The sequence below is a fragment of the Cynara cardunculus genome, assembly GCF_001531365.2.
Source record: "Cynara cardunculus var. scolymus isolate 2C chromosome LG 10, CcrdV1, whole genome shotgun sequence".
Taxonomy (NCBI): domain Eukaryota; kingdom Viridiplantae; phylum Streptophyta; class Magnoliopsida; order Asterales; family Asteraceae; genus Cynara; species Cynara cardunculus.
In genome coordinates this window covers 17,259,465-17,272,609 of record NC_037537.1, presented here as the reverse complement: position 1 = coordinate 17,272,609, position 13,145 = coordinate 17,259,465, and the positions used below count along the sequence as shown (strand labels likewise).

General features: G+C 32.8%; 1 protein-coding gene, 1 long non-coding RNA gene and 1 other non-coding gene across 3 annotated transcripts; 1 reads left to right on the top strand and 2 right to left on the bottom strand.

The window, feature by feature from the left end:
• The first annotated feature begins 6,160 nt into the window (after positions 1–6,160).
• LOC112518829 (AAA-ATPase At5g57480-like) lies at positions 6,161–7,789 on the top strand. Its single transcript, XM_025126578.1, has one exon. It carries the CDS (start codon positions 6,161–6,163, stop codon positions 7,709–7,711), a length of 1,551 nt encoding a protein of 516 aa, XP_024982346.1. The 3' UTR covers positions 7,712–7,789.
• A 1,922-nt stretch (positions 7,790–9,711) lies between these two features.
• LOC112519578 lies at positions 9,712–11,132 on the bottom strand. The gene is made up of 2 exons (XR_003069933.1): positions 10,968–11,132; positions 9,712–9,969 (listed from the first exon to the last, which is right to left on the bottom strand). It is a non-coding gene; the product is annotated as an uncharacterized LOC112519578 (long non-coding RNA).
• Positions 10,770–10,855, bottom strand: LOC112520587. The gene has a single exon (XR_003070056.1). It is a non-coding gene; the product is annotated as a small nucleolar RNA snoR116 (small nucleolar RNA).
• Positions 11,133–13,145: the final 2,013 nt, after the last annotated feature.

Sequence of the window (13,145 nt, the reverse complement as noted above, 5' to 3'; positions counted from 1 at the left end):
TTCAGTTTACATCAAAAGAAGAAGAACTTTGAATTTGAATTTGGATTCAAAATAGGAAACACAGAAAGTGTCAAACAACTTTTGGAAGACTAAACATATCTTTTTTATATAAATATGGCTTACTTAAATATAAAACTTTGACCAAACAAATGGTATGTTTTAAGCATATGTACATTATGCATAATAGTTTGTACTTAAGAGATTTTTGAATCAAAAATCTCTTACATAAATTGATAGTACTTTATGCTTTAAAACTTGTAATTAAGACTTTTGGTCTAAATGCTTGTTAATGTAGTATAGATATATAAATAATATATTTAATGATCATAATGATAATATAACAAAAAGAATAATACATAAATTGCATCAAAAGTGAGAAAACATGTGTATGAAGGTATCCAAAGTTTCATTTTAGCCCCACCACTTTTGAAAATTCCTTTTCAGCCAAGGATTGTGCACAAAATTTGATTCTTTCTAACCTTTCTAATTTATTCACATTTTGGTCAACTTTCTTAGCACCCAACCCCTACATATAACTTCCTCCACAAGATCCTTTTTATACTTTTTGGTATTTTCTTTGGATCGACTTAAAATCTGATTTAGTGTTTGATGTAATATCCGGTGTCCTTATTGGAGATGGTCTTATTATCCTCACAATCTGTACCCAAATTCCGGAAGGAGCATTTTTAAATATTACCAAAGTTTATTTGAAAAAAGGGTCGTTTACCTAAATGCTTACCTGGTAAGCCTTTAATATTATGAGTCAACAATATAATTTATTTTATCGGGTAAGATTGTAGTACATTAAGATGGTATCGTGTGCAACAATTTACTCGGTAAGCACTTACGTGGGTAAGAGTTATTACATTCACTTACCGAGTAAGACTCTCCATCTTTATCATTGTTCTTACCGGGTAAGATTTTTGACCCTTATTATGTTCATCCGATTAGGGGTGAACAAAAAACCGTCAACCCAACCCGCTAACAACCCAATTAAACCCAACCCGTCAAACAGCCAAACCGCTAATTAGGAGGGTTGAAATTGAGTTAACATAACTTAACGCACCAAACCGTCAACCCGCTGCTAATGTATATTTTTTTATAAAATTATGTGTGTGTATATATGTGTGTGTGTGTGTGTGTGATATTTACAAAAATTAAGGAGGTGTTTGGGAATTTGGATTGCTTATAACCCTTAAAGTCTTAAGCCCTTATCCCAATAACCCTTAAGACCTTAGCCCTTTAAGCCCTTAACCTCTTATGTGTTAATTCAACAGAAATAAAAATTAGAAACACTAACCCTACGTCCCTGCTTCAAGTTACGTCTTTCTGAATTTCTTCTCCATCACAAATTTACAGTTCACACTTTCAATTTCCAAAGATTCATTCGTTCCACGACAAACCCTCTGTCGGTCCGTCCCTTACGGCCTTAGCCAGTTAACCTGACCGTCAACCTTCCGTCCTTGACGTGCCGAGTCTGCCGATTTTTGGATGATTGTAATAACTAATGACTTTGTTGGGTATACTTTTAGTATTATTTGTCATATTTCATTTGCCAATTTTATGAGTTTTAGTAACCCGCCAACCCAACCCGCAACCCAACCCAACCCGCAAGGGTTGGGTTGGGTTATACTTTTGAATATGTTAGGTTGGGTTGAGATTTTCCAAACCGCCATAATTGGGTTGAGTTGTAAAAATGTCATAAACCGTCCACCCCAACCCGTGTTCACCCCTACACCCATTTACCGGGTAAGTGTTTAATAAACGGTCCCTAAATATTAACTATAACTATAACTATATGTTTGTATATTTATAAGGAAGTTTAAATTCGTACACATTTTTGTCTATAAATTCTAGCTATATTATTTTTTATTTTCATAAAGATAAAAACATTAAAAGCTTGTAATATAATGCTCATGCTCACGTGACTTATAAACAGGCCAAAAGACCTTTTTACCCTCCACATACGTGCAGTGCTTTTAATGTCAACTATACCCTTATTCCTTCATTTTTTTCACTTTCTTTACAAAAAAATAAAAGTGTGATATTAGATTTTATATGAAATATTTTCAAAAGTATCGTATAAAAAAATTAATAAGAAGAATTGTTTTTTATGGTTACGTTGCCAAAATCCTTGATAAATTAGTTCGTGAAACTTCGTCCCATCAACAAAGTAAAACCATTATATTTTACATATAGAAATTAGTCCTAAAACTTAAAAGAATCTATACTATATTATAAAACATTTGATAAAAAAATTTAAAAACCATTTTTTATGCATAAAATACTGTTTATTGATGCATATTATTTAAAATTCAAGATCACAAATAAACTGTACATAAATATAACTTATTAAAGTTTTATTTGTGAATTCGTATAACTAACTATGGTTAAACACAATCAAATATGGGATAAACATCTCATTTTTTAAATATAAAAAATCTAAAATATAATTAGGATAATCATTTAATTTTAACAAAATACTTAATTAGTATCTTTTAAAAAAAATTATATTATTAAACCAAAAATAAATTATTTTGTTATTAAATTATAAGTAAAATATTGACTTAAAAAAATACACAAAAAAGGAGAATTTTAAATAGTAAATTTGATACTAATCTCTATTCTATCGACATAGATAAATACTAAAACAAAACATTAAAATTGAGACATATTTCGTTGAATTACGCAAACACCCTTCTAGAATTTACAAATTACAGTTAATTACTAATTACAGCAGGGGTGGATGGCCATAGGGGCTTTTAGGGGCCTTGGCCCCTGAGCTTTTTTTTCTCGATAGAGTGAAAAATTTCCTGTCCATTAAGATTTTAAGTATAAATTTTTTTTTGTGCCCCTCCATTATTGTTGATCCAGTCTATTTGTGTTCCGTCTCTGATACAGTATCAATTACTAAAAAACAAAATCAAAATATATCAAAAAAATACAAGTATTGTTAAACAATTAAAGTTTGGATTGAGCATATCTAGTTTTGATGATTAAATCATAATTATCTACTGATTTAATAATAAGCATCAAGACAAGTGTAAAAGTTAAAGGTGGTGGTGGAGGAAAAGCAAAAGATATGTCTCCATGTTTAAACCTCTTTTTCTCTTTGTTTTTTTTTCTTTCTAAAACTCTCCAAACAATCTCTTTTCTGCTACAACAAAATTGAGTTTATAGAACACTCTTAATTTTTAAATGTTTTAATAGACCGTTTTGTAGAACTTAATTTATAGGACCAAAATATAAAATGTCTTATCTAAAGGTGTTGTAATAAGTTTATATAACGTTTTTTGGCGTTTTAACAAGTTTTTAGGACATTTTTAATACAAAGTGTCACATTAGCAACTTTATAGGATACTTTCTCAAATGTGTCCTATAGACTCAATTTTTTTATAGGACACTTGTTTTTATAAGATAATTTTTCAAATAATGTCCTATAAAGTTGCTAATGGGACGTTTTATATTAAAAGTGTCATAAAAAACTTATTACGACGTCGAAAAACGTCATATAAACTTACTACAACGTTTTTAGATATGACACTTTTTTTGGTCCTATAAATTAAGCCCTATAAAGAAGGACGCTTAGAAATTGAAAGTGTCTTATAAACTCAATTTTATTGTAGTGTCTCTAATTGTTTTTTATAAATTAAAAGTATAAATAATCTCTAATAAGACAATTTATAAAAACAACTTAATTTTATTATCGTTTTAAATAACTTCTTGTGGTCATAACCGCGATATGCATAGCCACGTTAGCTTTTGTGGCTCCACTCTAAGGGGTTGTTTGTTTACCTCTTAATAGTTCCATTAAGAGGCAATTTCTGAATCGTTAAGAGATGAATCTTGTTTGACAAAAAAAAGTCTGCCTCTAAATGATTCTAAAACACTCTGAATGATTTTGTATTATGAGTCTCCCTTAACCATTAAGAGCCCTAATTTCATTGTAAACAATTACCAAACAATTATATTGCATTTTGTACTATATCATGAGAGTCTCTTAATCATTTTGACCACTTAATGATTCTACACAAAACTATTCAGCAACTGCCAAACAACCCTTAACATTTTTGACTTCTATTGTAACACATATGGTGTGTTATTTCGTAAGACATGTTTTTTTATACATATTTTAACATATAACTTGGTGGGTAAATGATAATTTTATACAACACGGAGATTTAAATAAATATTAAAACAAAACAAAACCCTAAATGGGTAAATCATATACAGAGAGTTAAACATGAATTCTATGAAGATCGAAGAAAATGAGTAGAAACTTAAAAGAATTAATCCCCATTTTGCATTTTTAATATCATTTTCTTATAAGTTCAATATATTTGATATAAATTGTTATTCTTTCACTTTTAATTTTATTACTTTATATGAATTTTAATTGTTCTAAGAGATTATTTAAAAGGCTAATGCATACAAGCATATATATACTATATTATAAAACATTTGATAAAAAAAAATTAAAACCATTTTTTTTTGTATAAATTATTGTTTATTGTTGCATATTACTTACAATCAAAGTACAAATAGACTGTATGTAAGTACAACTTATTATAACTTCATGTTTGAATTCATATAACTGACTGCAAGTAAACATGATTAAATACATGATAAGAGCATATTTTTAAATATAAAAATCTAAAATGTAATTAGGATAATTATTGAGTTCTAACAGAATACTTAATTATTATCTTAATATAAACCCATATTATCAAACCAAAATAAACTATTTCATTATTAAACTTCAATTAAATTAAAATAAAAAATTGTATTAAAGAGATTTCACACAAAAAACAATAACTTTTAAATAGTTAACTTGACTATCGATATGTTTTTTCACAATTTTATAATATCTTTAAATTTACATTTTATTCAAAAATAAAGATTTTGTCGTTTTTTTCTAAAAAAACACATTTAATCGTATTATAACATCGATAGATACAAAAAAAATGAAACATTAAAATCAAGATATATCTAATTGTGTTACACGCGTATATCCTTCTAGTGTGTGTGTATATATATATATATACACACTATATTAATAAGCATTTAGACCAAAAGTCTTAAATGCAACCTATAAATCCCAAAGTACTACTATTTTATGCATAAGTTTCAAAAATCTCTTAATTACAATTTCACATGCATAAGGTACAATTGTTGATGCACACCACCACCAACATCCAAGTTGAAACTTACAACTTTGTTTTATTTCTTTCGAGCTTTTTTCCTTCCTTATTAAGAGCTTTATTTTTTTTCTTGGTATCTTCACACCATTATTTATTCATTCAAACTTTTATTTTGGCTGTCCTTTGCAAAAAAATGGATATTGGTTTCTATTTCGGTTTGTATAAAATAATTTTTTTTAAATGTATTCACTAGATATCTGTTTCTTCCTTCATTATAATTATTTGGACAACATAATTGATTTTCATGTCTATGTATAATAAAATTCACTTTGATTTTTTCATTTTTTGTTACATTGTACTTGATTACATCGTGCTGCATCGCCCGGGTACTCAACTATAAGGAATTGAGGTTTAAATATTTCTAAGGGTTCCTCTGTAAGATCGAGTGTCTAAATATAAATTTTGTACTTTTTAATGAATAGTTGCACTCATTTTTAGTTGTAGGTTTATTTAAAAATTTGGCATCCCGCCGTATTATACGGATACACAACTAATATATCTATATATATATATATGTGTGTATGTATACTCCCTTAAGTCATGGCTTAAACATATCACATACTCACCATAATTCGTAGGACGAGATACTTGAACTTACCGTCATATCATACCTCATGTTATTTAAAACTTGTATTATATTTCATTGTTTAATATTTACACCTTCAATTTTAATCAAACAAATTCTCTTACATATTTAACATAACTAATTGTTGATAAGAAAAACTAAAAGATAAAGAAATTTTAAATACAAAAGTAGAGATTTCCAAACTTCAACTCACCTTTAGCTTTTCTCGTCTTCTGCCCTCCTAAACAGGTAAATTACCAAAATACCCTTGTCACCCACCACCTTCATTTGTCTTCACTTCCATCTGGATATAAAACAATGCCACCATCAATCATCACCAGACAACACAAAGACAAAATCTCAAATCAAAATTCTCTCTGAAACTTGAGTTTTAATGGCGATCTTATCTCAACTGTGGTCCTTTTTGGGTCTTCTCACAGTCCTCCAAAACATCCTCCCCTCCCAGCTCCTCTCCCTCCTCCACTCCTGCTATGAATCCCTTCAGGATTCCTTCAGTCCATACTCTTATTTCGAAATCCCAGAATTCAATGGCTACTGTGGTGTTGATCTCAATGATCTATACCGCCATGTTAATTTGTACTTGAATTCCATCAACCCCTCCGCCACCGCCACCGGCTGCAGCCGCCTCACTCTCTCCCGATCCAAATCCTCCACCCGCATTTCTTTCACCGTCGCACCCAACCACACCGTCAATGATTCCTTCCTCCACCACCGCCTCTCGTGGACCCACCACGTCGACACCGTCCAGGACTCGCTTGACGAGAAACGCAGCTTTGTGCTCAAGTTGCCCAAACGACACCGTTTGACGCTCCTCAAACCATACCTAGATCATGTGACGTCACGTGCCGAGGAGTTCGAACGTGTTTCCCGTGAGCGGAGGTTGTTTACGAATAACGGCCATGGATCCTTCGAGTCCGGTTGGTCGTCGGTGCCGTTCCGGCATCCTTCCACGTTCGAGACTCTAGCTCTTGAGCCGGAACTGAAGAAACAACTCATCGATGATCTGAAAGCGTTTTCCGATGGGAAAGAGTTTTATCACAAAATTGGACGTGCTTGGAAACGTGGATATTTGTTGTACGGACCTCCGGGATCTGGAAAATCGAGCTTGATAGCTGCAATGTCGAATTTAGTCTGCTACGACGTCTACGATCTCGAATTAAGCAAAGTCTCAGATAATTCGGAGCTCAGAGCTTTGCTGATCCAAACCACAAACCGTTCCATAATTGTTATAGAAGATATTGATTGCTCCATCGATCTCACCGGCGATAGGTTGTCAAAGACGACCAGAAGACATTCTCCGAAAGGAAAACGCGTTGGTGGTGGTGGTGGTGGCGGCGGGGACGGTGGAGAAGATGACAGACGCGTGACTTTATCCGGTCTCTTAAACTTCACCGACGGTTTGTGGTCGTGTTGTGGAGAAGAGCGATTGATCGTGTTCACAACGAACCATAGGGACCATGTCGACCCGGCGCTTGTTAGATGCGGGCGTATGGACGTGCACGTTAGCCTAGGCATGTGCGGGATGCATGCGTTCAAAGCGCTGGTGAAGAATTACTTGGGTGTGAGTTCGCACGTGCTGTTTGACGTGGTGGGGAGCTGCATAAGATCCGGTGGGTCCCTCACGCCAGCTCAGATAGGGGAGATATTGCTGAGGAATAGGAAGGAAGCTGACGTGGCGATGAAGGCAGTGATATCGGCCATGCAGGCAAAGATTCTAGGTGCCGACGTGGAGGTGGAGGTGGTGGAGTCTGATGACACGGCAGCGGAGGTGGCAGAGTCGCCGGAGAATTGGGATATATCGTCGCCGTCGCCGATGGGGAGGTTGGGGGTGAAGAAGAGGAATGGGTGGGGGAAGAGTAAGGTGAAGTTTCTTGTGAGGTTAAAGTCCTTGACCAAATCTGAGTCAGGGAGTAGAGGTGCTTAATTGGTTTGTAAGATGTGCTTTGGACACTTGTACCTTTTCAGGCGCCATGAGCCATCCATGTACAATGAATTCTTTTAAGACTTCCTTCTTCTAATTTTTATGATTTATGCAAACAAGTTACACATAAATTTCAAAAGTTAATGATGATTTACTGGATATATTCTTAATTAATTAATGGTGTTTACCAATTTTGTTTAGTCCAATCCAATCCAATCCAATCCAATGCTAATGTATAGGGCCATACGTGACGAGATTTTTGGATCCGTTTCCGTAAGTGGATGTGCATTGATAGCCCTGTAGATTCGTTCCCAGATCCTCCCTTCTTTGGGGCCAATCATTCTCCTCGGGAGTTATCTCCTTTTCATCAGTTGCAGGGTTTAGTGGCTCGAAATTGGTTTAAGAAAAGGCCTCGTTCTCTTGGTTTCCCACACGTTTAGAGTCATCAATCCGAAATCGTTGGATGATGCGGGAAGGAGGATATGATGGTAGTCATCCGCCATGAGGGCCAAGGGAGGAGAGAATAGAGAAATGAATATAACGGGTCAACTTCGAATGGGAGCCTTTGACGTTTTATTTAATATAATTATACCATCGGATTACAATTATAACCTTTACAAAATATTTGGAATTAGAGTTGTTAATAAAATTGAAATATGAAGGAATTAAGATGGAATTCAATTGTGTCTTAGGGGCTGTTTATCTAAACACTTACCGGTTAAGTTTTTACCGGGTAAATTCAACATTATCGTTTACTTATCGGGCAATATTTAATTCACTAAAATGCATTGTATGCAATAATTTATCCCTATAAGTGTTAACCGTGGTAAGAGTCCTCGTCTTCACTTACAGTGTAAGACTCAAAGTTCTTGTCTTCGCTCTTATCGGGTAAGATTCTTAATTCCTGTCATATTCATCCAGTAAAGTAAAGTGACCTGGTAAGCGCTTACCCGAGTAAGTGTTTGTTAAACGCCACCTTAAACTTGATGAAGAAAACGGAAGATAGCGGATAATAGTTTTTTTTTATTAACCTGAATATCTAACGTCGACCACCTGCTTTGCAGATAACCCGGAGACACCATATTTGAATCTCCGTAGCCACAATAGAATTTTTATTCCTCCTTGTATTTGAACCTGAGACCTCCAGGTACTTTTAACATTTAGAGCGAAGCTCAAACCAATCAGACACCACCCTTGGTTTGTAGAATAATAGTCTCCACCAATAGTACTTCATAAAGTATATTTTCTTAAAAGAAAGAAAGAAAAGTTTAAAATAAACTAACAAATTTTTTCATCTTCAATGGTTTAGTATTTAAAAGAATAAAAAATTATTAAACTTACTTATTTTAAATGATAAAGTCTTTGAACTATTTTTTTAAATAAAAACTCATTAAACTTTCACATTTTGAATGATTAAGACCTTGAATTTAAAAAAACTATCAGACTTTTACTAATCGATTAATGTAACTTTTTTGGGTTAAAAGCATGTAGGTAACCAAATTCTAAAACTACGATAGTTTATTTATTTAAAAACTTGTTCAAGGACTTGAAAATCAAAATGAGAAAGTTTAATAATTTTTTTTACTTAAAAAGAAAAAATTTAATAGTTTTTTAGTTCATAAACTTAATCAGTCCGGTGGGGGTATAAGAGATGAACCCAAATTTTTTTTCAAAAGTAGTAACATTTGACTATAAAAAACCTTTTTTCATCTAATTTTTTCAAAAGCGTGTTGAATTCAAAGACTATTAAAAGGACCAAACCAATTAATGTAATTTAGTTTGATGTTTTTTATAAGAAAGTAATGCATGGTTGCTGAGATATCAGATTACACAAACCACATATGAAGCTTGACACACAAACCAGCCTACTTAGGCAACATTCAACATTAAAAACAATCTAAAATGTTGTCATGAACCACAATCTAATCGAATATCAAAACCATGCTAGAAACAACAAGTATAGTTGAAGAAGACAATTTCGTTTTTAGTTGATCGTAATGAAGTAGCAAAATTAATGGAATTTCATTGTAAGTTGAACTATAGAAAAAGTACAAGGTACAACTTCAAATGCGATCCTTCTTTAAGTATAATTCTATTTGAAAATTATTTCAAACTATTGAATCACCCTAGGTGTCGTTGACAAGCTTCATTTCTGCATATCTTCCCACTAACAGTCCAGGTCCCAAGCTGTGCAGTTATTACCAACGCAACAATAGGTATGGCTTTCTTCATCCTCTCTGATTCTGCAAATCCGTTTTGTTCTACATTTTTGTACAATATTATATACTTGATATGAAATCTTTGTATTCGTTGTTTTTTTGTGATTCTATGATTCTTCTTGATTAGTTGATTACACATAACCTTAATTTCTTGATTCCCGGTTATTTTTTTTATATCATAAATATTTGATATTTGAATGCATATATAATAAACTTATAAAACAATGCTATCAACACACTGAACCTGCTAAACAAAATATATATAAAAAAGGTAATTTAGTTGGATGTAATTAAATAACTTAGTTTGATATATTTAAAAAAATTAAGAATAGATGGTTGTTGCAGTATCCGGTTGCACAAGCCACATATGAAGCCTGAGACACAAACCAGATTACTCCAGTTCATATAGGCAACGTTCAGCACTAAAAACGCTATCGAAAGAGCGCATCAGCGACTCTAAAATGTTGCCATGAACCACAAGCTAATCGAATATCAAAATCATACTAGACAAACAAATATAGTTGAACAAGAAAATTTTAATTTAAGTTGATCGTAATGAAGTAACAAAATCAATGGAATTTCATTGAAGTTGAACTATAGAAACATCTGAATGCATATGTCTCATCGGAAAACAAACAAATGCCAGAATCTCAGTTGCATATCATTATCGGCAACGTACAGCACTGATTACACTACCAAAAAGCACATCAGAGACTCTAATTTGTTGCCTTGTATCGTATCAACCAAATCAAATCCAGTAAACATCAAAATGAATATTGAAATTCAAGCAAAATATTCGTATGCATCAATCAATTTAAAACGAGACTTGAAATCCAAATGATAGGCTCAGTGTATTGTTTGTTATGAAATCATCAAAGAAAAGCATCAAGCTTTCAGAGTTTGATGGTATATTTCATCATCATTGCCTTAATCAGATAGGAGAAGAATCATGCTCAAATATTCAAATTGTATACCAATAAAGGCTTAAAATGAAGAGAAAACTGAAAATCAAATCAACAGATTTACGACCGTGAACAAACCTAGATGAATGTATCCTCGTGATCCAGATGCTCAAAATCAGATCACATACGGACCAATCCTAAAAGGCTGATTCGGAAGAGGCCTTGAATGTACATCACTGAAAAGGAATAAGGGGGAATGTTGATGAAGATAGGTTGAAGACCGCCATTATATAGGAACGAGAACGACCAAACCCTAATTCCCAAAGAACAGAAGCCCACTACACGATATTGTTGGGCCGCCCCACAATTCTTTACAAACCTATCGAATAGGTTATTTATTTATTAAATTTGATTATTAAAATTTTAAATATAGTTACTAAAATAATATAACTTTTTAGGGGTATTTGGGATTACTTATTTGAAACAACTTGTAATTTTTCACAAAAGTGTTCATCAACTTATTATAAGTTAGTAAGATTTAACTTCTTTAAAAAAATTATTACCGGTTTGGCACTGGTATAAGTTGTTTATCCAAACACTCAAAAGTACTTATTAGCGGTGTCACACCGAAATAAGTTAATAAATTGTGTCTATAAGCAAAACATTTTTATTTGGAATATGGATCATTTTGATCACTTTACTTGTTTGATTGCTTCATTTGTGAAACATTTTACTATAGACTCAATAACTAGAGCACTGGTATTGAGATGTTTCCATGGTGACTAAAATGATCATGGCGTTCTTATTTTTATAGTCTTTAAAAGTGGACTTGATTATGTACCGGTCGAATAGAGGGCGTATGGATCGATCATAGGAACCGTTATTGGATATTGAATTATGGTTGTGGTTAAATCCACAAAGAGGATTGATGTGTTGTGCTCACACCCCTTTCCTCACTTGTGCCTGAATGGACTGATCATCCTTTGGGAACAGTGCGTCTTCGTGATGCGATTTGGTCTTCGGACCCTTGACATGCTTTTGGGCATTTTGACTTTCTTTTGAATTATCACTTGCTTTTATAAATTGCTTTTGAACTTGTTATCTCATATTCATTGTTTAATCATTATTATCAGTTCACTGAGCATTAAGCTCAGCCGAGATTTTCTTATCCTCGGCAGGTACATGACTTAGCAGAGATTTTGGGATGAGAGCTACGGATATGATAATATTGAAGATAACTCATTAAGTCATATTTTTCTTAAACTTTTGATGACTATTGTAGATATACTGATATTTTGGGACCGTATTTTGAGACACGTTATCTCCGTCTATGGTTATGTAATTGTCTTTTGGTAAATTTTATTAGTCGCTCTGTTTTATATAGCGCGTTGTTTGTTTTATTTCAATTGTGGCATCTCCCGTCCTTGACCACGCGGGACGGGGGTGTTACAAGTTGTGGTATCAAAGTCCCAAACACCCCCTTAATAACCGACCCGCTTTCAAAAAATTGTTATAATTTTATAATACGAGTTATCAATCATTGAATATTTTATATACATACAAACAAAAAAATAAAATGTATCATTGTTGTGTCACAAATACGTATTGGTTGCTTTGGTACAGATATACTTAATGACAACTAAAACCTCTACAACAAAATATACTCAATCAAAAATCCAAAATCATAAGTCAAATTGATAACAAGACTGTAACCTTTAAAAATAAAATCATAACAATTTAAGCTCAAAAGTATTATGTACCAAAACACTTGATGTTATTTTGGTAATTCCCAAAGAAGTAGCCTCGCTCGATCATTTTTATATTAAAAATAATAGTAAAAAAGTTATAAATAGTGTACATCAAAAGATTTATGATTTATGTGGGGTCAAAAATTCTACTCATAATTGTTTGAAAACATGTGTGCTGTTTGCTTAAATTATCGACATCCTACTGAATTCGACACAAAAACCAAAGTGGGCATAGGCATGAATCACTGTCTCTAGGAGATACACATTCATGAGTTCGACGCATTACAACTTAGAGGTTACCGCTCTAGCTTTTAGCACCGATAAATCGTCTTAATAGGTTATGATTGGATAGTAATGATCAAGAATTAGTCGTATTGGGTTGTAATGGGTGTTAACATGTATACATATGTATGAATGTGTATATGGTACATGTATATTTACTAGTTGTGTACCCGTGCAATGCGGGGGGAGCCATGAATTTTAACGATTTTGAAGTTCCACTGGTTTTATAAGATAAAATTTAACGATGATATAGGTTACACTTGATCTTTACATATTAATACAATTT

Coding starts and splice junctions, on each gene's coding strand:
- LOC112518829 (XM_025126578.1), top strand. CDS start 6,161: ATGGCGATCTTATCTCAACTGTGGTCCTTTTTGGGTCTTCTCACAGTC.